The 23,725-nt window shown below is 39.7% G+C and overlaps 1 protein-coding gene across 3 annotated transcripts in view; it reads right to left on the reverse strand.

The window, feature by feature from the left end:
• Positions 1 to 23,725, reverse strand: part of thrab (thyroid hormone receptor alpha b) — a 158,111-nt gene that overhangs the window by 31,541 nt on the left and 102,845 nt on the right. For 2 of the 3 annotated variants that reach the window (XM_026915338.3, XM_053238703.1), the window contains exons 3-4: positions 19,844 to 20,078; positions 5,430 to 5,491 (exon numbers count right to left, since the gene is read on the reverse strand). In XM_026915338.3, the coding sequence (XP_026771139.1) occupies positions 5,430 to 5,491; positions 19,844 to 19,899 (118 nt within the window). In that variant the 5' untranslated portion in view covers positions 19,900 to 20,078. Of the gene's footprint in view, positions 1 to 5,429; positions 5,492 to 9,302; positions 9,369 to 19,843; positions 20,079 to 23,725 lie in introns of those variants that run through there. The other variant, XM_053238704.1, reaches the window with a different exon arrangement.

Consider the following 23,725-nt stretch of genomic DNA (forward strand, 5'->3'; position numbering starts at 1 on the left):
ATGAGATTAGCATCAACATATAAAAATATATTTCTCCTTGTTTCTGCTGTTATTTCCCTCTAACAGTACACGCTAAAATGTTTTATTCCTCTTATACCGCAGCAATTTGCTAACAATTACTTTTAATTCAATGACGTTATACTTTTTATCCATTTCTAGTTACATTTAATGTTGTGTTATAGCAGCTGTTTAACAAAAGTCCTTCCCTCACCAATCTCTCTTTCTTTTCTGTCTTTGGAATTAAAAAGAGAAAAACACACAGCTTGTCATGTTCCCGAGAAACAACAGAGAGTTTCCTTTGTCGAAAAGGTTCTTTCTCCTCCGACACTGGAGACTCCTTCCATAGATGTTTGTTTAGCATTTAAGGAAGGAGTCTCCAGTGTCCGAGGTGAAGCTGAAATGTTCAATTTCCTGACATCTTCAGGACAGAAGAGTTTACACTTTTTCTCGGTAAACACAGTTTCTCGGTAAAGCTGCGGGTTTTTTTTGTCTTATAAACAGAGAGGCTGGTGTGGAAATGACTGTTTATATCAGGAAATAACTGTGTTTCACAGACATTCTAACATAAAATGTAACTATAAACAGATTAAAAAGTCCAACATGTGCTTTAATAAATAAAAAATTGTAATCGTTGACAAACTGCTGAGGAATAAAACACTTCGGGACATAATGTTAATATATGAAAATAAAAACATTTGGGATAATAACATTAACGTTGCTTCATCACACCACTCTATCGTTGATTAGATTCCTAAAACAGCACAAAACGCAGTGTTTTATTCCTTACTGAACGATTCAGTAGCCGCTTTTCGTTTTCAAACCAGCAAAACAAAGCATGGACTCGGTGTTTAGTTTAAGATTTTTAGCACAGGCTCATGTTTAAATCGTACGCGAATCATAGAATCATTTTGCTTTAAATGAAGCTCTGAGTCAAATACAAAAGCCTTGAATCACAGAGAAGCTATCAATGTCACTGTGATACACTTCGCTGCTTGTCTAGAACATGCTTTTTAAATAAACGCTTCTCATTAGACACACAGCGACAACAAAACGGCGGCATCATCATCTCAGTAGAAGCGCAGAGTGAGATTGGGCTACTGTTCTAAAAAATACATGAATGTTCAAAGCTTTCCCAATTTCGCTTCTCAGAAGTCAGGTGTCTGTCTCGTCTGTCCTTCACCGTCCGGAATGGACAGAACAAACTGTTCTTTCCTGTACTGCAGAATCCAATGCAGATGCAGGAAATGGCCTATCGACTGCTGCTAATGAAATATAAAGCAGAGTATGCTCCAGCGACGACGTACACATCAGTGGATGGTTGGAAACACTAAGCAGGTGTGTGTTCTGAATCTGTGTGTGTGTCTGGGTGTGAGGCTACACAAACAACATTAAAGCCTTTTAACCTCCACTCAGACGCAACAACAAGGAGAAGACGACGCTACAAAGAGCAGGTATAAACTCTGCTGGTGCCTGGACTGAAGGAAAAAAAATAATAAAAAAATCAATGAAGTGGGTACTGAGTGAATCCATAATGATCCAGAGCCATCCACACACGCACACACACACACACGCACACGCACACACACACACACACACACACGCACACGCACACGCACACACACACGCACACGCACACGCACACACGCACACGCACGAGTTACGAGCTTTTAAATAAAAACGAATGAATCAGGGGTGCAGTGAAGTGTTTAAGGATGTCAGCTGGTACAAAAACTCCAGCATGTGGCTTTCATAAGGTATCGTATATGTATGAGAGATTAGCTAGAACATGTCCACACACATTTACATTTACATTACATTTATGGCATTTGGCAGACGCCCTTATCCAGAGCGACTTACAATAGTGCTTTGAAGTCTATCAAGTACATTCTGATATTGGCTCGGTAGGTCACAAACTAGGAATACCATCAGTCCAAAACTCTGTTGGGGAGGGTTTTTTTTTTTTTTTTTTTTTTGTGAAAGTGCTAATTTAAGTATTTTATGAAGAGGTAAGTCTTTAGCCGTCGTTTGAAGACTGCCAGTGACTCAGCTGTTCGGACATCTAGGGGAAGTTCATTCCACCACCTTGGTGCCAGAACAGAGAAGAGTCTCGATGCATGCCTTCCTTGTAGCCTGAGAGATGGAGGGACCAGTCGAGCAGTGCTAGAGGATCGGAGGGAGCGTGGTGGCGCTCGAGGTGTGATAAGTGCTTTGAGATAAGTGGGTGCTGGTCCGTTTTTGGCTTTGTAGGCGAGCATCAGTGTTTTAAATCTGATGAGGGCAGCTACAGGAAGCCAGTGGAGGGAGCGCAGCAATGGGGTGGTGTGGGAAAATTTAGGAAGGTTGAAAACCAGTCGTGCAGCTGCATTCTGGATCAGTTGCAGAGGACGAATGGCGCTCAGAGGCAGACCTGCCAGGAGTGAGTTGCAGTAGTCCAGTCTCGAAATGACAAGGGACTGAACAAGCACCTGTGTGGCCTGTGAGGAAAGAAATGGACGAATTCTTCTGATGTTATAAAGGAGAAATCGACATGAGCGAGTTAGATTAGCAATGTGAGAGGAGAAGGACAGTTGATTGTCCATGGTTACCCCAAGGTTGCGTGCGGTAACCGAAGGCGAGATTGCAAGATCCTGAGATGGGGATGAATCACATGGGATGAACAGCAGTTCAGTTTTGGTGGGATTAAGTTTCAGCTGGTGAGTTGTCATCCATGATGAGATGTCAGCCAGACAAGCTGATATCCGAGCAGAAACATGAGAGTCTGAGGGAGGGAAGGAGAGGATGAGTTGAGTGTCATCTGCATAGCAGTGGTATGAAAACCCATGTGAGGATATGACCGCACCAAGAGATCGGGTATAGAGGGAGAACAGGAGAGGACCAAGTACTGAGCCTTGTGGAACACCAGTGGAGAGTCTGCGAGGAGCAGATGTGGATCCCCTCCATGTCACCCGATATGACCGATCTTCCAGGTAGGAAGCAAACCATTGCCATGCTGCACCACGAATTCCAAGACTCATGAGGGTGGATAGGAGAGTCTTGTGGTTCACCGTGTCAAACGCTGCTGAAAGGTCAAGGAGGATGAGAACTGAAGACAGTTTGGCTGATCTAGCGGCATGTAGCTTCTCAGTGACGGCCAAAAGTGCAGTCTCTGTGGAGTGTGCCAGTTTAAAGCCAGACTGATTGGGATCTTGGAGGTTGTTCTGTGAGAGATAGCAAGACAGTTGATTATAGACAGTCCGTTCAAGGGTTTTAGAAAGAAAAGAGAGAAGTGATACCGGTCGGTAGTTGCTGATGACAGAGGGATCTAGAGTGGGTTTCTTCAGGATGGGAATAACTCTTGCTCTCTTGAATGAAGTTGGTACATGACCAGATGTTATGGAGCCATTGATGATAGTGGTGATGAAGGGGAGGAGGTCTTGAGAGATGGTCTGGAGCATTGTCGAAGGGATTGGATCCAATGGGCAGGTGGTAGGATTGCAGGATAAGATGATTTGCAGGATCTCTTCTGTTGTTAGTTTAGAAAACTGTGTCAGCGAATGAGAAGGAGAATCCTCAGTGTGCAGTGTAGGAGCAGGAGTAGAAGTGAATGTCTGACAGATTTTTCCAATCTTCTCATCATAAAAAGTGGCAAAGTCTTCAGCAGTCAGAGAGGATGGAGCAGGAGGAGCCGGAGGGTTGAGCAGTGAAGAAAAGATGTTGTGGAGCTTGCGAGGATCTTGTGCAGAGGATTCCAGCTTCTCTTTGTAGAAGGCAGTCTTAGCAGAAGTCACTTCAGATGAAAATTTGGACAGGAGAGCACGATAGGAGACCAGATCTGTGTCGAGTTGCGATTTCTTCCACTTCCTCTCTGCTGTTCTTAATTCACACACACACACACACACACACACACAGGTCCTTCCACTGGCATGTTTGAAATATGAGATTTGCAGTTTTACAGTCAGTGTCACCTCACTTCTTCCATTTTGTCACCTTCTCATATTGTCACTTTCCCTTTCTTTCTTTCTTTCTTTCTTTCCCTCAACGCTCTTTCACACTCTCGGAATTCTAGGATGAGACACGGATTCTGGATTTCTGTCCTGGAATTATCTGCATCTCTCCTCTGAGCCTGTTTCTGGTCTTTTCTATAGTGTCATCTTCCTGCCTCAGGCTGATGGAGAAGTGATTGGAGGTGCGGAGCTGAGAGCAGCAGCAGGAGGAGGTGTAAAGAGAAACCGTGATGTTCCCACTGAAACACGATGATTTTACGTGTTTTCGTCTCACACATGACACACTGGTGTGGCCTGATGCAGTTCCCTGTACACACACTCAGCGCTCTGTCATACAGGGTGTGTGACGTATCATTCTGGCGGTTTGATGTAATGTCAGTCTCAGAATTATTGGCACCTCTTAATAGAAAGAGGCAAATTTGTGGCACATAATAAACATTAAATAAAAATAAAATAAAGTAGAATGTAGAATCTTCACAATCACTGCTTAAAAAATCATACTCTTTATGTAGAAGGTTTATTAAAAAAAAAAATCCAGAAACTTTAGAATATTTTAAGAATATAGAATCTTTAGACTCATTAAAAAAATATAATCTTTAAAAAATCTTTAGAAACTTTTTTAGAAAAGAAAAAATATAGATCCTTTAGATCTATTTTTCTTATAATCTTTTCAGTTTATAAAATAAATATTTTATTAATTAATAATTATTCTTTTTTAAATAAAAATGACTCTTATATAGAATGACTCTTTTGTATATTGTATAAGGAAAAAATATTTTTCAGAATAAAATAGCAAGTAGAATATTCAAGATTTTTTTTTTTTTTTTTTTTTTTTTTTTAGAAAAGTAGAACCTTTTTTTCTTAGAAAATAAAAATATATTCAGAGCATGTAATCCTAGTTTGTCATTTTGCTCAAATTGTTTTGATAGATTTGTTTTTTTTATAGGTACAGTGTATACAGAATATGAAGGCCAGCACTTTACCCCAGGTTCTGTTTGTAGCTTACGTGATGTTACAAAGCTTGATCTAGCGCTACATCTAGCACGCAGAATATAACGCTAACACTTTCAGACAGTTGTCCTATAGTTGTCTCATCGTATTGAAAGCTCATTGCACTTTCCTGCCTCGCTACACTCCGTACATTCGCCTCTGGACAGAACATTAACGTCAGATGCATTTTGAGTGCATTTTGCAGCAGCACCGAATCATCGAGCTGTTCGTCTTTACTCTGTAATTTATCCTGAGCTAAACATCAAAACTGCACTACCTGGAGTTGACGAAAACAGGACAGCTTCCCTTTACTGAGCTGATTTTTTACTGATTCAGAGTTTCTCCTCATCACTGTTACATCAGACTCTCTGTGGGCCAGTTAATGTTAAAGTGTTTAATCTTTTCTCAGAGTGAATAGAGTGAATGAAGTGGAAAAAGTGGGCGTGTCTTTCTTACCTGACATGCTCTTCACCGAACACTGACTATTCTTCCTCTTCCTTTTTGGGCCATTGAGCCACCTGCATATGGAGAGAACAGAGAGAGAGAGAGAGAGAGAGAGAGAGAGAGAGACAAAGAAACAGACAGAACATGAGACAGACTATAACACAAGTAGAGCAACATGAAAGACGTGCGATTCACACACGCCACAGCGGCCCTGAACACTTAACTCGTCCTCCCTCAGCACTAAGAGCTCCACTAACATGACAACGCTGCCACTTCAGGAAATAAAGAGGTCCACAGACTCGAAGCCAACAGCAGTGTTTCACTGCACTCTGTCTCATGAGGCTGCGAGCAGATTACATAACACACACACACACACACACACACACACACACACACACACAGCTCTAATGACGCAGCTACACTGTTCTGCTGCATGCCAACACACACTCTCGTAAAGATGGTATGACAGAACTGATGTCATACGGATATGAATGCTGTCTATAATCTTGTACATTATTTAAATTCAGTTTAAAAAATTAAATAAGTAACAGATAATCCACAGAGAATGCAATGCGACTGAATGATGCGGAAAAAAGGATGTATGATTTTCTACTGAGCTTCCACATGTGACCAAAAACTAATGAGGAGTCGTTCATGAATGAGTCGACTCACTGAGTTGACTCTTTTAGGTGAAATTTGAGAGCTGACTCATATAGGAGTCTTTTGCTTGTTTGTTTTTCCCCTAATTTCCCTACAGCAATGATTGGGTCAGTGTGATGTAGTGGAGTTACCACCCTGAAGTTGATTATTTTCCTATAACCGCATGTCCTGAAGTGTTTTATTCCTCTTATAGTACAGCAATTTGCCAATGGTTAAAAAATGTTATTTATTAAAGCATGACGTCATTCTATTTATCGGTTTAAATGTATATTTAATGTTGTGGAACATTAACGAAAAGAGTATTTCCTGTTCTCGCTTACGTTGTAGCAGCTGTAAACAGTCGTTCCTTCACAAGTCTCTCTCTTTTTCTCTCTCTTGATGTAAATAAGACACAAATCACAGCTTGTCATGTTACTGAGAAACCAAAAAAGTGCAAACATCTGTGCAGAAGCTTTTACAGTGTCAGAAAACTTAAAGCTACAGCTTTACCTCCGACTGTTACAAAGTGCTGACACTGGAGACTCCTTCCAAGAAATGTGAAATAAACCCCTCCTTATAGAAAACCTCACCCTATCAACAAATACACACGTTTTCTACTCCGTAAGTTGTTATAGAAACGATAACGTTTTAGAACGAGTGATTTGCAGCTGCACTACTGTAAGAGCCGCTGCTAGAAAATTAATCCTGGCATCTTCATGCATCCTTTTCAGAAATGCTAATAATTCCCTTTAAATGAAATCTAGCCGAGGTCTGTCTCTCCATCTCGCTCCATTCCTTATTGAATCTCGTCTGAATTCGATACGATCTCTAACCAAATTGCTGGCATGATAAAAACAAGACGCTTACTGAAACACACGCGCTCATTTCCGTACTTCCTTATACACAACGCAAAATGCCACCTTTGTTCCCAGAAGCACAGAGTGCACCAAAGCCACAGAGAAATCAAATTACAGACTAATACCACTTCAGCTGTGCTGACATTTCAGTGTGTCCATAAGAACGTCTTTCAAATATCACTCAATACAATTGAAAAGGATTTTTTTCAAAGTCACAGGAGGACTGGAGAGAGTCTGGAGGATTTCTGTTCCTCTCTGTAGCGATGCGAGTTAAGTGTCAGTCCTAAACTAGATATTCACGTACATGTACATAACTCAAATCAACAGAACACCAAGTTGAATTTTCGAATCTGATCAGTCAGAAGGTGTTGATTAATTGTCTAATTGACAATAGCACTGGATGTGATGTTGTCTTGATGCATGATTTACCCACATTTCATTTTTCTTGGAATTCTTTGTTTTTGAAGATAATTTGTAAAACGGAGATATATTTTCCTCACTTTCCACCCAGAAAAAAGTTACATAGCTAACACTGTTCAAATAACATGCTCCACAACCTGGTTCATACGCTGCTCAGACCCACTACTCACATTTAGCATCAACATCACACAAATGTTTTTAAGTTCTGACACCTAAAATGTTTTTAGCAATATAGAAACATTTGCAATTCTTCAAACCCCTAGAGAACTTCCACACTGAAAGTTCTGAGAACCAAGAGAACCTTCCAGGAACCAAAACATAGGAGCCAGAAGGATGTACTAGATAATAAAAAACTTCCCAAACATCCAAACTGGAAGCTAATTATTCTAAGAATAAAAAATATATAGGAATACAAATGTAATGAATATATAGGAAATGTAATAAATATATAGGAATAAAAATGTAATAAATAAATAAATAAATAAAGTATTAACTAATTAATTAATAAAAGTTCTAAATAAAAAAATAAAATAAAAAGCTTTAAGACTGAGAAACGCAATAAAACATAAAACAAAAGAAAACAAAATACAAAAAAACTAAAAACAAAACAAAAAATGTATAGAAATAAAAATGTAACAAAAACCAGTATAAAATAAAATTAAATTAAAAAACATAATAAAAAGTTCTAGGAATGAAAATCATTAAAAAATAAATAAAATAAATAGTTCCAGGAATATAAATACAACAAAACATCATATAAAAATAAAATTAAATAAAACATTTCTAAACAAACATAAGCAAAACCAAAAGGCATTAAAATAAAACATTCTAGGAATAAAAATTTACCAAAAAAAAAAAAGGACAATTAAAATAAAATAAATTAAAATTGTCTAGGAATGAAAAAAGTAAAAAAAAAAACATGTCAGATGAACTAAAATAAACTAAACTAACAATAATGTCTAGGTCTAGGCATGAAAAACTTGACAAACATAAATAAAATAAAATAAAAATAAAATTCTAAAAACAAAAAAACTTGACATATTCAACAGTCTAGGAACCAAATGAATATTCCAGAAACCAAAATGGAAAGAAACTAAATAACTGGATACTTTTAGTAAATTCTCAGAAGATATAAAAAACATAAAATAAAAAAATAAATAAAATCTAAAATGTGAAATTGAATAAGATTATATAACAGTGCTTCTTCTCTCCTGAGTCCTGCGGTCTCTAGAGTGAATTCTCGGAGATATTTACTGTCACTTCTGGCTTCATTACAGTATCTGTCAATCATTTCTGACCCTACACAACCCGTCCAGATCCACACACTCACACACACACACGCACACACACACACACGCACACACACACACACACACACAGTCTGACAGCCTGAAGCTGGATTTCACATTATAGAGGACAGACCCTGACTCAGGATAGAGCTTCAACCGTGACAGGCAACAATCTCCATCACAGCCTGTCACGTGTACAGCACATCTGAGACATCTCAGAGAGAGAGAGAGAGAGAGAGAGAGAGAGAGCGAGAGAGAGTGAGAGAAAGAGAAAGACTTGGAAAAGAAGGAAAGAGAGAGAGAGAGAGAGAGAGAGAGAGAGAGATGTTTTTCCAGAAAACATCATTATTATTTCACATCTAAATGGAAGAGATACATGACTTTGCCATTAGCAGGGAGACCCCATGCGGGCTGACGTCTCTCTCTCTCTCTCTCTCTCTCTCTCTCGTTCTCTCTCGTTCTCTCTCCCTCGTTTTCTCTCTCTCAAACACGCACACAATTTACTTTATACAAAAAAAAAGAAAAGAAAAAAACGTAGACTTGATGCCATATTACTCATACAGTTAATAAACCTTAAAAATTCAAGCCAAACGTCAAAGAGTTTCCTCAGTGGAGAACAAGTCTGTGTGTGTGTGTGTGTGTGTGTGTGTGTGTGTGTGTGTGTGTGGAGTGATTCTTACCTGATGACACTGTTGGAATGTAAAATGTGCATGGCTGAAGCATAGCGTAGCGCTGGAGCTCGAGTGAACTCAGACTGAGCCGCTCAGACTGGCACTATGAGCACACACACACTCTCTCTCTCTCTCTCTCTCTCTCTCTCTCTCGTTACATAAGCTCTCTCTCTTGCCCTCCTTTCTATTTTCAGACACTTTTTGATCTATTGTTCATTGCAATAACAATGTACCAATTTACTGTGATTCATTGCATCATCGCAATATTATTTTAATATTGATATCATGATAAATTATGCCACAGTCATGTCCTTAAAAGGACATACACACAGTATCTCATTTCTTAACTTTTGCTCTTCTGCTGTAACTAGCTGTATTTTTGGATGGAATGGCCGAGCAGAGCCTTCAAATTCCAAGCAAACTGCTAGTGGTTGGAAAATAGTAGCTCGTCTGTTTGGCTATGTTCCAAATCACCACATCCCAAATCACTACTCCTAATTGCAACATTAATCCTGTAATCTGAAGTGTTCAAAATAAGACAAGATAAGACAGAACAACACAAGACAGAACAACACAAGACAGAACAACACAAGACAAGGCAGAACTAAACAAGGCAAGACAGAACAACACAAGACAGAACAACACAAGACAAGACAGAACAACACAAGACAAGACAGAACTAAACAAGACAAGACAGAACAACACAAGGCAAGACAGAACAACACAAGACAAGGCAGAACAACACAAGACAAGGCAGAACAACACAAGACAAGGCAGAACAACACAAGACAAGGCAGAACTAAACAAGGCAAGACAGAACAACACAAGACAGAACAACACAAGACAGAACAACACAAGGCAAGGCAGAACTAAACAAGGTAAGACAGAACAACACAAGACAGAACAACACAAGACAGAACAACACAAGGCAAGGCAGAACTAAACAAGGTAAGACAGGACAACACAAGACAGAACAACACAAGACAAGACAGAACAACACAAGACAAGGCAGAACTAAACAAGGCAAGACAGAACAACACAAGACAAGGCAGAACTAAACAAGGCAAGACAGAACAACACAAGACAGAACAACACAAGACAGAACAACACAAGACAAGACAGAACAACACAAGACAAGACAGAACAACACAAGACAGAACAACACAAGGCAAGGCAGAACTAAACAAGGTAAGACAGAACAACACAAGACAGAACAACACAAGACAGAACAACACAAGGCAAGGCAGAACTAAACAAGGTAAGACAGAACAACACAAGACAGAACAACACAAGACAGAACAACACAAGGCAAGGCAGAACTAAACAAGGTAAGACAGAACAACACAAGACAGAACAACACAAGACAGAACAACACAAGGCAAGGCAGAACTAAACAAGGTAAGACAGAACAACACAAGACAGAACAACACAAGGCAGAACAACACAAGGCAGAACAACACAAGGCAAGATAAACACTGCACTTGCTAAAAACAGTTAACTCTCAAGTCTCAATCATTGAGCATTGAATAACTTCACTTTGATATTAAAGACTTAAAGTTAAAATTCTAGTGAAATCAAAAACGACCCTGATGCTCATAAGCTCTATTCAGACAGGATTAAATGTACATGGGGTGCTGGAGTAAAGTGCTCCTCTGTGACTTTATTTCCCTCTGGCTATGTCAGTGTTTTTCTCCATCCTCCTCTTAGAAAATTACAAGCTGAATTACCTTCTGCTTTTCACCAAACTCAGCGCCCGTCTGATCATTTTAGTCTGGATACACACGTCCATGATTTTCAATGCAGATGTCTCCTCACATTCGAGAAAAGATGTTTGACTGCTGCTACGTGCCGTATTTAGTCTCGTCACGTGTACCCTCCCTCACATATAACACTTCTCGAGTCAGGAAATCTGGTTCATCCCAAACTGAAATGAGAGCCAGCGTCTCTTCTCTACTCGCCTTTTCAACTGCTCAGAAGCAATGTCATGAACTGAGTGTGATCACGTGACATCCAGGTTTGTAGAAACCCGGTAGAAACTTGCTGCTCCTGCGGTGATTTTATTGCTGTCTGGCCGCGAGAGGGACGCTTTTCACACGTCACCGAGGAGACGCGTAACAAATGTGTTACAGAAGTCCCTCTGATAAACTGACCCAATCCGAATAGGGCTTTAGTCAAGATCCTTTCAGCACATGTAGCACTGCGTGACTCTACAGCGTACAGCTGTGGATGAGTAGTGAGTCATTACCGCACTACTCTTTTGAGTGTGGTTCCTCTCAAGGTTTCTTTCGGATGTCATCTCAGGGAGTTTTTCCTCACCACAGTCACCTCTGGCTTGCTCATTCGGGACAAATTTAAATCTATATCTGGATTTCTATAAAGCTGCTTTGTGACAACTTTTAAAGTGTTAAAAGCACTATGTACATAAAACTGAATTCAACTGAATTGACAAAATGATGTCGCTACATCACAAACCACTAATTCTGTATTCTTAAGTATTTAAAGTAAGAAAAGACAAGACAAAGATTTATTAATCCCGCATGGGGTTAATATACTGTATATTAACAGGGATAAAAACTGTAATATGTGTGTTGTGTAACTCAGTAGAAGCTCATGTTCCCTGCTCAAGAATACTGCATGACTCTTATCTGCTGTGTTCTTATAGTGTGTGTGTGTGTGTGTGTGTGTGTTGCAGTAATCCTGGTTTGGAGTAGTGATTGGGAGAGGAAGATGGGATTAAGATGGATGCAGGGTGCAGATAAACACACTGACTCAGCCACAAGACCCGAAAAATACAAACACAAGAGAGAAAGAAAAAAAAGCTGAAGCCCAAAATAACAGAATAATCATATACTGTGAGTTCTGCAGCGTTTTACACTGTCAGCTGTGCACTTGTGCCTTACACATTTATACATCTCTCTCCCTCTCTCTCCCTCTCTTTCTGACTCTGTCTGCCTGTCTGTCTCTGTCTGCCTCTCTCTTTATGACTGTCTCTCTGTATCCCTCTCTCTCTGACTGTATCTCTGTCTACTGCTCTCTATTGCTCTCTGTCATCTGTCTGTATCTCTCTCTCTCTCTCTCTCTCTCTCTCACTGAATCCCTCTCTTTATGTTCTTGCATGACCGTATACGTGTACAGTATTGCCAAAGCATTACAGGAAAGAGAAGAACTGTTATTAATGACAAACAAATTAGTTAGAACGTTTAGAACAGAAATTAAGTGTTAATACAAATATTGGCAATCTTAAAGAAGTAAAAAAATATAAAAAAGTAAATAAATAAAAACAGAAGACAACCAGAGCTGTGTGTGTGTGCGTGTGTGTGTGTGTGTGTGTGTGTGTGTGTGTGTGTATGGGTGGGTCAGTCACTGTCCCTCAGGTTGTGGAAGGCTATGTACTGTCCTGCTAAAACGCATCTCTCCTTCATTTCTCCTAACAGAATGGGCAGTGTGTCAGTGCTGGGCAGAAAGGAGAACTGGTGGTGTGTGATTTGAAATTTTTTGAAATATATTTCACGTAAGTTTTTGAATTTGTTACACTCTGTTAGAAAGTGCGGCTCCGTCTCCACTGTGATGTTGTTGCATTGTGTGCATGCTCTCTGATTTTTAGGGAGCCATGATTTCTTATTTCTTGTCTCTCTCTTTGTCTCAGTCTTTATGTCTCTCTCTCTCTGCTTCTCTCTGTGTGTTTCTTTCTCTTTTTGACTCACTCTCTCTATATCAGACTCTCTGTTTCAGACTCTCACTATCTCTCTCTCACTCTCTCTCGCTTTGTCTGTGTCTTGGTTTTATAAGCAGCTTATTTTTGCTCCAGTCTAAATGTGTGCTGGCGTACGCTGCCGTCCACGTGCTCCTCCTCTTCAGAGAGAAGCAGACAGATGGAAAGAAATCAAGTGTGTGTGTGTGTGAGGGCATGTGATATTAGATAAGACAGTAATTAAAAGAGGAGGTGCTGGATGCTGCCACTGGAGGCCACTCACTTCTCCACACTTTCTATAATTTAGCTACAAACTCCATTCTTTAACTCCTACGTTTATTTTTCTTTCTTTTCCACATCTCTTATGGGAACTCATCTGATTTCTACAAACTCTGTAATACGTAGCATCACTGTGTAGATAAATAACAATGCAAAGAGGTGAGAATGAAAGGTGCCGTGAGTTGCTGTGAGGTTCTGTGAGGTCTTGTGAGGTCCAAACGTAAATATGTGCACCTCACCTTTTGTCTGGTCTGACACAGCCTGGTTGCACTCTGTGCCCTATATGCTCTTTGTTGTGTTAATAATTGACATCCTATTGTATATAATGAAATGAGACTCTGTATAGGTGTCATGTATTTTGCTTCCGTAACATACAGTCACTGTGTTTTCTGAACCTGATCAAAGGTTCATGCATTATCATGCCACAGATATGAGACTTATATCAGATATGTGCGTATACGTTCTCCTTTCATGTCTGTGGTGTGACTACAAACATCATTCTATGCTCATTAATTAAAAATTGGTTTGTTAATTTGTATCTGCACTTGAACCTGTCCCTATTCTTACATAATTCCCTAATCATGATGAATTACCCTGATGTGATTTGCAGTGATTTGCTTCCATGTATGTGGACGAGATTATTATACATTAATATGTGAGATTATTTATTAACATTTTTACTAATGTCAACATCTATCTATCTATCTATCTATCTATCTATCTATCTATCTGTCTGTGTGTCTGTCTGTCTGTCTGTAATTGTGTAATTATTATTATTTGCGCTGATAATGATTGAAAATTTAACAGCTACGTGCTTTCATATGCAAAATGCAGTGTAATTAAACTCACGGATATCATCTTACAGCTTGAGAGAGAAGAGTAAGTACTGCAGAGCAGCTGAGGCCAGAGCTGGAGCGGAAGATAAACATGATACATGCCTTTCTCCTACAGCACAAACATCATGATGGAGGGAAGACGGTAAAAAAGCCTGAGGGAGTGTAATTATCCGAGTACGGTACATGGAACTGGAAGAGGAAAACTGCTCTTTGCTTCTGCTCTTAAGCAACACATCTGTTAAATTCATCAATATCCAATTTGTGAGTAAATGCACAAAACGGAGGGCGGAGTCAAACCCAAGTCAGTTAATATAGCACCAGAAGTGAGATTTAAGATTTGAGTTTTTTCCTGTATAATGAAGAAATGTAACTATATTACATATTGCAAAACTATATTAATTATTATAGTGTGTGAATGTAAGTCAATGGGAGTGGCTTCATGGCGAATTATACATGTTATACATGTAGAGATGGCACAATACTATTTTTTATGTGTGTGTGTGTGTGTGTGTGTGTGTATACATGTATATACATACATACACACACACACACACACACACACACACACACACACACACGTGTTTATGTGTAAATAATAATAATAATAATAATATGTTTTTTTTAAATATATTTACTTTTTAATTTTAATAACTCATTACTTGTAATTTTTTCAATATATATTTAATAAATTATATTTTAAATCAATAATTTTTATTTTTGCTCTTTTATTATAGTTGTTACTACAGCTAACTATGTATATATATATATATATATATATATATATATATATATATATATATATATATATATATATATTTCCCTTTCTTTCCTTGATAATAGAATGACAATTACAATAATCTAAATTCCAAAATGTATAACAAAGAAATTTATTTTAAAAATAATAACACAATACAAACAAATGAGAGTAGATATTGAATTTAAGGGAGCTAATTTCCTCCAGTTAAAGATAAAATAAAAGCTTTTGCTTTAGTCAAGTTTTAATAAAGAGAAAGTTAAAAAATTTTCACTTAACCTTATCTCAAACAAGTTTATTATAAGGTTTATTATTAGATATCCAACACACACTCACAAATCATTTAAACACAGCATTAATAAAGCTTTTCATTTTCATTTATCTATCCAACGTAACACACACTCATGTCGACACTTTTATTTTGCCTGCAGATTGTAGGTTTTATGCATCTCACTACTTTTGATCTGCGTTATTCTTGAGTTTCGGGTTCAGATTGAGGTCTCTAAGATCTGAACTACTTACGACAATCAAGATCAATTAATAGACACACACACATACACACACACACACACACACACAAAACACTACACTTAAATGTTGTTTCTTTCCACATGAAACCACTGACAGAATCATTCTTTGTAAATCACTCACATCACGCCCACTAACTTCACACATGATTTATAAATTAGTGCTCGTTTTTATTCAAAATTTTAGTGAATCAAATTTTACTTTAATCTTTTCCTAAAGCTGCTGTTCGTGTGTAAAAACCCACCACATGGATAAAGCACACACAGACTGCAGCTTTATTTAAACATCACGTCCTGTAGCGCTTTTTCATCTCTCTCGTCTCTTCAGTGAGACACAAAAGTCCTCGTGTATACACCTGGACAAGTCTGCTGATTCACTCCTAGTAAAAGCCGAGGAATAATCCCGCTAATGAACAGGAATCTGAAGGCTGTGTGTCCAAACAGGAACTTCACAACAATCCCACTGAGTCGACTGAGTACAATTCCTTTGAAAACAAGCACTCACTCTGTCTGGAGCACAATTACTCCAAAGTACAGCGTGATGAAGCCAGCAGCCTCTTAGTGCTGCAGGAAATACACCACACGGATTATTACCAGAGGATTAAAACTCCTGTCCACTCAAAAGACTGCTCCATTTTTCCTCAATTACTCGGTCTGTTTTCATTTAGTTTGATTTTTTTTTATATATAAAACAGAAAAAAGGATTTTTTTCTTTCTAATAGAATAGAAAGGAAAAGCAGAAAAAAAATAAGCGCTCCTACAGCTCTTGCCCCTCTTACCACTCTTTCAGCTCTTGCTCCTCTTATCTCTCTTACAGCTCTTACCGCTCTTACAGCTCTTGCCCCTCTTACCGCTCTTACAGCTCTTACCCCTCTTACCGCTCTTACAGGTCTTTCCTCTCTTGCCCCTCTTACCGCTCTTACAGGTCTTTCCTCTCTTGCCCCTCTTACCGCTCTTACCGCTCTTACCTCTCTTACAGGTCTTTCCTCTCTTACAGCTCTTACTGCTCTTACCGCTCTTTCAGCTCTTGCTTCTCTTATCTCTCTTACAGCTCTTACCGCTCTTACAGCTCTTGCCCCTCTTACCGCTCTTACCTCTCTTACAGCTCTTGCCCCTCTTACCTCTCTTACACCTCTTGCCCCTCTTACCGCTCTTACAGCTCTTACCGCTCTTGCCCCTCTTACCGCTCTTACCTCTCTTACAGCTCTTGCCCCTCTTACCGCTCTTACCTCTCTTACAGCTCTTGCCCCTCTTACCTCTCTTACAACTCTTACCGCTCTTGCCCCTCTTACCGCTCTTACAGCTCTTGCCCCTCTTACCGCTCTTACAGCTCTTGCCCCTCTTACCTCTCTTACAACTCTTACCGCTCTTGCCCCTCTTACCTCTCTTGCCCCTCTTACCATTCTTACAGCTCTTGCCCCTCTTACCGCTCTTGCCCCTCTTACAGCTCTTGCCCCTCTTACCTCTCTTACAGCTCTTACAGCTCTTGCCCCTCTTACCTCTCTTACAACTCTTACTGCTCTTGCCCCTCTTACCGCTCTTACAGCTCTTGCCCCTCTTACCGCTCTTACAGCTCTTACCTCTCTTACATCTCTTACTGCTCATGCCCCTCTTACCGTTCTTTCAGCTCTTGCTCCTCTTATCTCTCTTACAGCTCTTACCGCTCTTACAGCTCTTGCTCCTCTTACCTCTCTTGCCCCCCCTTACCACTCTTGCCCCTCTTACCGCTCTTACCTCTCTTACAGCTCTTGCCCCTCTTACCTCTCTTACACCTCTTGCCCCTCTTACCGCTCTTACAGCTCTTGCCCCTCTTACCTCTCTTACAGCTCTTGCCCCTCTTACCGCTCTTACAGCTCTTACCGCTCTTGCCGCTCTTACCGCTCTTACCTCTCTTACAGCTCTTGCCCCTCTTACCTCTCTTACAACTCTTACCGCTCTTGCCCCTCTTACCGCTCTTGCCCCTCTTACCGCTCTTACTGCTCTTGCCCCTCTTACCGCTCTTGCCCCTCTTACCATTCTTACAGCTCTTGCCCCTCTTACCGCTCTTACAGCTCTTGCCCCTCTTACCTCTCTTACAACTCTTACCGCTCTTGCCCCTCTTACCGCTCTCACAGCTCTTGCCCCTCTTACCATTCTTACAGCTCTTGCCCCTCTTACCGCTCTTGCCCCTCTTACAGCTCTTGCCCCTCTTACCTCTCTTACAGCTCTTGCCCCTCTTACCTCTCTTACAACTCTTACCGCTCTTGCCCCTCTTACAGCTCTTGCCCCTCTTACCGCTCTTACAGCTCTTGCCCCTCTTACCACTCTTACTGCTCATGCCCCTCTTACCTCTCTTACAGCTCTTACGTCTCTTACCGCTCTTGCCCCTCTTACAGTTCTTGCCCCTCTTACCTCTCTTACAGCTCTTACCGCTCTTACATCTCTTACAGCTCTTACCTCTCTTACAGCTCTCACAGTTCTCACAGTTCTTACCGCTCTTATAGCTGTTACCGCTCTTACAGCTCTTACCAACAATTACTGCACTTTCAGAGGAAATTCTGACTTTTTCCAGTATAACATTACTGCAACAGCACTAGCTACATTTCTAACTAGGAAGAGCAGAATAACATTACTGGATGTGTTGAACACATGCTAGCTATTTCACTTATGCTATGCTAGCTCTAGTTACACTTTCACTGTAGTTCTCTAAGAGGTTATAGGTGATTTGGAACAAGACTCGATTATTTTTCCTTTAACACCACATCAAGTGTTTTATTCCTTTTATTCCTTACTTAGTCTGGAAAAGTACAGCAAGAATCAAGCATTATTTAAAATTTCATTAAAATTAATATCTCCAAATGTAATTAATTAATCATACTTAAGAGTTAAAGTAACTCTAGCAACTGGAGAAACTCTGTGGTTGCTATGGTAACAATATATTTTGACAGATCTGCCTGATAAATGAGAGCCAGTTTAATAGCATTTAACTCGTCGTCTAGCTAAGTTTGCTTCGTTAGTGATACTGCTCTATTTGGAATGAATGTGGGGCATGGGGGCGTGTCTAATTAGCATATTTATGAATATTCACAAGTGTTAATGATTGTTCTTCAATGCTCAGGTTACTTTAATGTGTACGTTTTTTTAGAACCAGAGCAGAGCTTTTCATATTTTCTCACTTCAGATGCAGAGAGAAGCTTCAGGATCCAGCTCAACTCAACTCCACTCCACACACACACACACACACACACACACACACACATACTCAAAGCATCAAATTTCATATTCCAGACTGAAGAGAAGAAAAGAAGGAGGAGGACAATGAGGAGGCAGGGAGAAGACTGTGTTAGAAGAGGAAAAAAAAGGAGAACCACACTGGGAAAGGTAGAAAAGAAGATGAAAAGAAAGAAAAAAAAGATGGTAAGATAAGATGATGATGGATGGAATATGGAGGAGAACAGAAATGAGAGCTGAAATGGAGGACAGATGAGACAGGATGTGAAAGTACCCTGTGTAAACACTGTGAGAGGAAAAGAGTGTGTCTGTGGGTGTGTGTGTGTGTGTGTGTGTGGAGTGGAGTGGAAAACGATTCACCCAAAGCTGCATCTTAAACAGGTATCACACAAGGCTCGGTGTGTGTTAGAGCTGCTATTCAAATATTATTCACTTTTTATTAAGAAAAAATAATTTTAAAAATAAATTAAAAAAAAAGTGAACATCAGCACAAGTTTCTCTATGTGCTTGTATGTGTCTGATCCATTTTTTTATTTGTTTGATGTCACTAATACTTATTTGTGAATTTGTTTATTATATATGTTTTTTTCCCCCCAATTTCTCCCTAATTTTAGTCTTGGCTAACTCCCACCCACTAGCACACTCTCCTCTATCATACAACATCCATCAACCATTAACACATGCTTCATACCTTTAATCCATACATTTAACATGTCTTACTGACAAATATGTAATTAGAAAACAAGGATTACATAATATAAAAAAACATTTTTAAAGTAAGAGAGGAAGAAGAAGAAGAAGCATTTTTTTTTCACAAAAAAAAAAAGAAAACCTTCTAACAGTATTTAAACAGTGAATGTAGTACCAGCAGCACTAGCATGTGTGTGTGTATGTGTATGTGGGTGTGTGTGTGTGTGGGTGTGTGATTGGCAGAAACACTGCAGGAGTTTTTTTGGAACATGAGGGGGCACTGTGTTCCACCACACACACACACACACACACACACAGAGCCCTGAGAACCACATGTGTGTGTGTATCCTTTAGCACAGCCATGACAAACAGATTCAGAGTCAAACTATGACATAAAGACTCAGTCACACACATGAAATAGCGTGCGTCATGGCTACGGTGGTTTAGGTACTGAATTACGCATTGACCTGTCAGAGCCAATCACAGCCAATCACAGCCAATCACAGCCAATCAGAGCCATGTTGAGCTGTGCAAGCAGCAAGGAGGAGGAGCCAGCGACTCACCGTTTCTCTTCTCTCTCTGATTGATTAAGGTCCTGCTCCTTGGGCATGTGTTCCATTCACCTTAATTCCATCCAGCAGCCAATCATGTGAGACTGAGGCGGGCCCCACCTGGGGACGAATGCCTGTCATTCGCGTCGCTGAGTCAGATGGACATCCCACAGCTCTGAGGAGCCACGCTCACCAACCAATCCCGACGCTCGCTTCAACACCAATGACCAATACCATGAGACACGACCTGGAACATAACAGAGACGCAGGTGTCATAATGCTGGAGTGAGAAATGCCTGAGAGGTAGAGTGCACAAAAACTCGACAATTTCATACAGCATACAGCATCATAAGAAATAATAAAAATAAGAAGCAAAGAAAAAAAGAAGAGGATGAAGATGAAGAAGAAGAAAGTTGAACAAGAAGAAAGAAGAAAACAGAAAGAAAGACAGAAAGAAAGAAAGAAAGAAAGAAAGGGAAATCATTATTTAGTCATTAACCGAAGCCAGGTTAGCCTGCTCACATTTGACATGCTTTATCTGTACATCTGAAACAGCCATTGTCTGCCAGCAGCTCTGTTCCACCGGCATTTTTGGGCCCTGACGTGTGAGCCGTGTTTGCACGTGTAACACCGCCTGTCAGCTCGGCTGTATATGCTGTCAGCTTTGTTTACATTCAGGGAAACAGTGAGCAGTTTGCCGTTCAGGTTTTGACGAGAGATAGCAATAAGAAAGAAAGAAAGATAGAAAGAAAGAAGAAGAAGAAGAAAAGGAGAAAAAGGAATAAAGAGAAAAACAAACAATAAGAAAGAAAAAAGAAAGAAAGAAAGAAAGAAGAAGAAGAAGAAAAGGAGAAAAAGGAATAAAGTGAAAAACAAACAATAAGAAAGAAAGAAAGAAGAAGAAGAAGAAGAAGAAGAAGAAAGGGAGAAAAAGGAAAAGAGAAAAACAAACAATAAGAAAGAAATAAGAAGAAGAAGATGAAGAAAAGGAGAAAAAGGAATAAAGATAAAAACAAACAAGAAAGAAAGAACATGAAAAGCAAGAACACAGAGAAGAAGAAGAAGAAGAAGAAAGAGTAAAGAGAAAAACAAACAATAAGAAAGAAAGAAAGAAAGAACATAGAGAAGAAGCAGAAGAAGAAGAAGAAGAAGAAAAGGAAAAAAAGAATAAAGAGAAAAACAAACAATAAGAAAGAAAAAAGAAAGAAAGAAAGAAAGAAAGAAAGAAAGAAAGAACATGAAAAGCAAGAACACAGAAGAAGAAAAAGAAGAAGAAGAAAGAGGAGAAAAACAATAAAGAGAAAGAAAGAAAGAAAGAAAGAAAGAACATGAAAAGCAAGAGCATAGAGAAGAAGAAGAAGAAGAAGAAGAAGAAAGAGGAGAAAAAAGAAAGAAAGAAAGAAAGACAGACAGACAGACAGACAGACAGAAGGAAAGCCAGAGCTGCTCTGAATGATCACTGTCTCTATCAAAACGATCAGCTCTCAGTGTGAGAAGGCCAGCAGCCGCTCAGCTCTGTTTAACAGCACTAACTAAATAAAAGCTAAATAAAATGCAGAAATGAATCAGTGTTTATACTGAGAGACTGTGGCTCTGTTAGGAAGCCTCTCAGTCAGCTGAGTGTTGGAACACGGGCTAGAGCTCTGCACATGCAGTATCGAGGTCAAACGCAGCAGTGAAAGAACACAGACAGTGAAAAAGTGAAAGCTCATTTATTTCAGCTGGAGCACTTCTCACTAGCCGTGGCTAACTAGCGCTCACAGTCTGACTGTTTATCCGGTCCCGGCTAGACGGCCGCAATGTTATTGACTTGCTGACAGAATGAAGAATCTCACAAATCTCATCAAATAACTTTTTTCATCCATAGTTCTGAATATTTCTAAAAATTTCCTGGCCTACTCATCTTTACCGTAAAAGCATCCAGACACTAATGATGTGTGTGTTACTAAAACTCAGAGCAAAGTGCCGAGCTAGCATAATCCTGATAATGGTGTAGCCCACTGGTCCATACATCAGCGATCGGCTTTTATCCATCAACCCTTGTGTGTATTTCTGTTTCTATCAGCCAGATTCCAAACAAACATCTGGACAATAAGAAAGAAAGAAGCAGAGAAGAAGAAGAAGAAGAAGAAGAAAGATGAAGGAAGAAGGAGAAGAACAAGAATCAATAATAAAGAGGAGGTTGAACAAGAAGATAGACAGATAGATAGATAGATAGATAGATAGATAGATAGATGCAGGAAAGAAAAATAAGAAGCAAAGAAAAAAAGAAGAGGATGAAGATGAAGAAGAAGAAAGTTGAACAAGAAGAAAGAAGAAAACAGAAAGAAAGATAGAAAGAAAGAAAGAAAGAAAGAAAGAAAGGGAAATCATTATTTAGTCATTAACCGAAGCCAGGTTAGCCTGCTCACATTTGACATGCTTTATCTGTACATCTGAAACAGCCATTGTCTGCCAGCAGCTCTGTTCCACCGGCATTTTTGGGCCCTGACGTGTGAGCCGTGTTTGCACGTGTAACACCGCCTGTCAGCTCGGCTGTATATGCTGTCAGCTTTGTTTACATTCAGGGAAACAGTGAGCAGTTTGCCGTTCAGGTTTTGACGAGAGATAGCAGTTCAGCCAGACTTTCAAACAAACACTGAGCTCTTCGGATTCCTCACAGCTTCCACATGTAGGCAATGTGTGACACGTTTCATCTGCACATTTCTTCAAGTCAACAGCTAGGGTTGAAAAATGGAGTTCTGCTAAAGCATAGCATAGGTACACTTCCTCCAGCAATGATATCCGAACAAACGTTGAGTTTCGCAGTCTGCATCCATCAGCGAATGGCTCTACAAGTCCATAGTAGAGAGTGTGGCATATTACTAACGGTATATATAGAGACTTTTGACCGTCTTTGGATGTGTATGTCATTTTCTTCTAATTTGGCCATTTGCCAGTCCTCCCCACTAACTAGCTCTGCCTCTTCACATGACCAGTACCACCAGTACCACCAGTACCAACCAGGGAGGCGATCGTGTTCTTCCTCCGGGACCACCACCTCTTTTTGAACTGCTGCTAATGCTACATCAAAGAGCAGCTAAAATACTCATATCAGGTTAGAGCGTAATGCCATCCTCCCACCCAGAGAGCATGTCCAGTTTTGCTTTCTTGGACTCCTGGTCACGGATGGTTGTGTAATCGTCAGGATTGGAACAGGCAATATCCTGACAATAAGGCATATGCTCTTCTGTTCAACCACTCAAGAGCCCCAGAAGAGGTCTTGTAATATTGATCCGTGTCACACTATATGAGACGATGCAAACAAAATCAAATTCCGTGCCAGACTGTGCAATATCAGGTATGTCCGCGTATGCTGCAATATATTCTCTCACAATGGTCCTATGATATTGATAATGATATTGTCTGACATTACCCGAACTTGTTTGGCAACCGTCTTTGTTCATAAGGCGCTAAATCAACTAAAGTGAACTGTGACCATCAATTGTAACTCACAACCAAGGAATTCTTTTATGAATACAAAAATCATACAGCGTAAATCAGTCTTAATCAGTCTAATTGCATCATAAATATAGAGACTGGTGCACTGGATTAAATCACAGGAATGCAACTGGAACAAAATCCAGCTCTGCTATGCTATATGATTGTCTGCTTACCAAAAACCACACGTATCTGGACATGTAACATATACAATTTGCACCTGTTAGCCAACCACTGATTGGACAGCAACTATATCAAAACAGCAGAACTTCAAAAGATCAGAGATGTTGAATTTCTGTTTACCCATATTCCAACAAATCTTTTTCACTGATTATTCATCTCCACTTTCTACAATTTGGCTTCTCAACTGACCACTTGTCAAACTGTGTAAAAACGACTAGCCAATCCTAGCAC

Source organism: Pangasianodon hypophthalmus, chromosome 12, assembly GCF_027358585.1.
Source record: "Pangasianodon hypophthalmus isolate fPanHyp1 chromosome 12, fPanHyp1.pri, whole genome shotgun sequence".
Lineage (NCBI taxonomy): Eukaryota > Metazoa > Chordata > Actinopteri > Siluriformes > Pangasiidae > Pangasianodon > Pangasianodon hypophthalmus.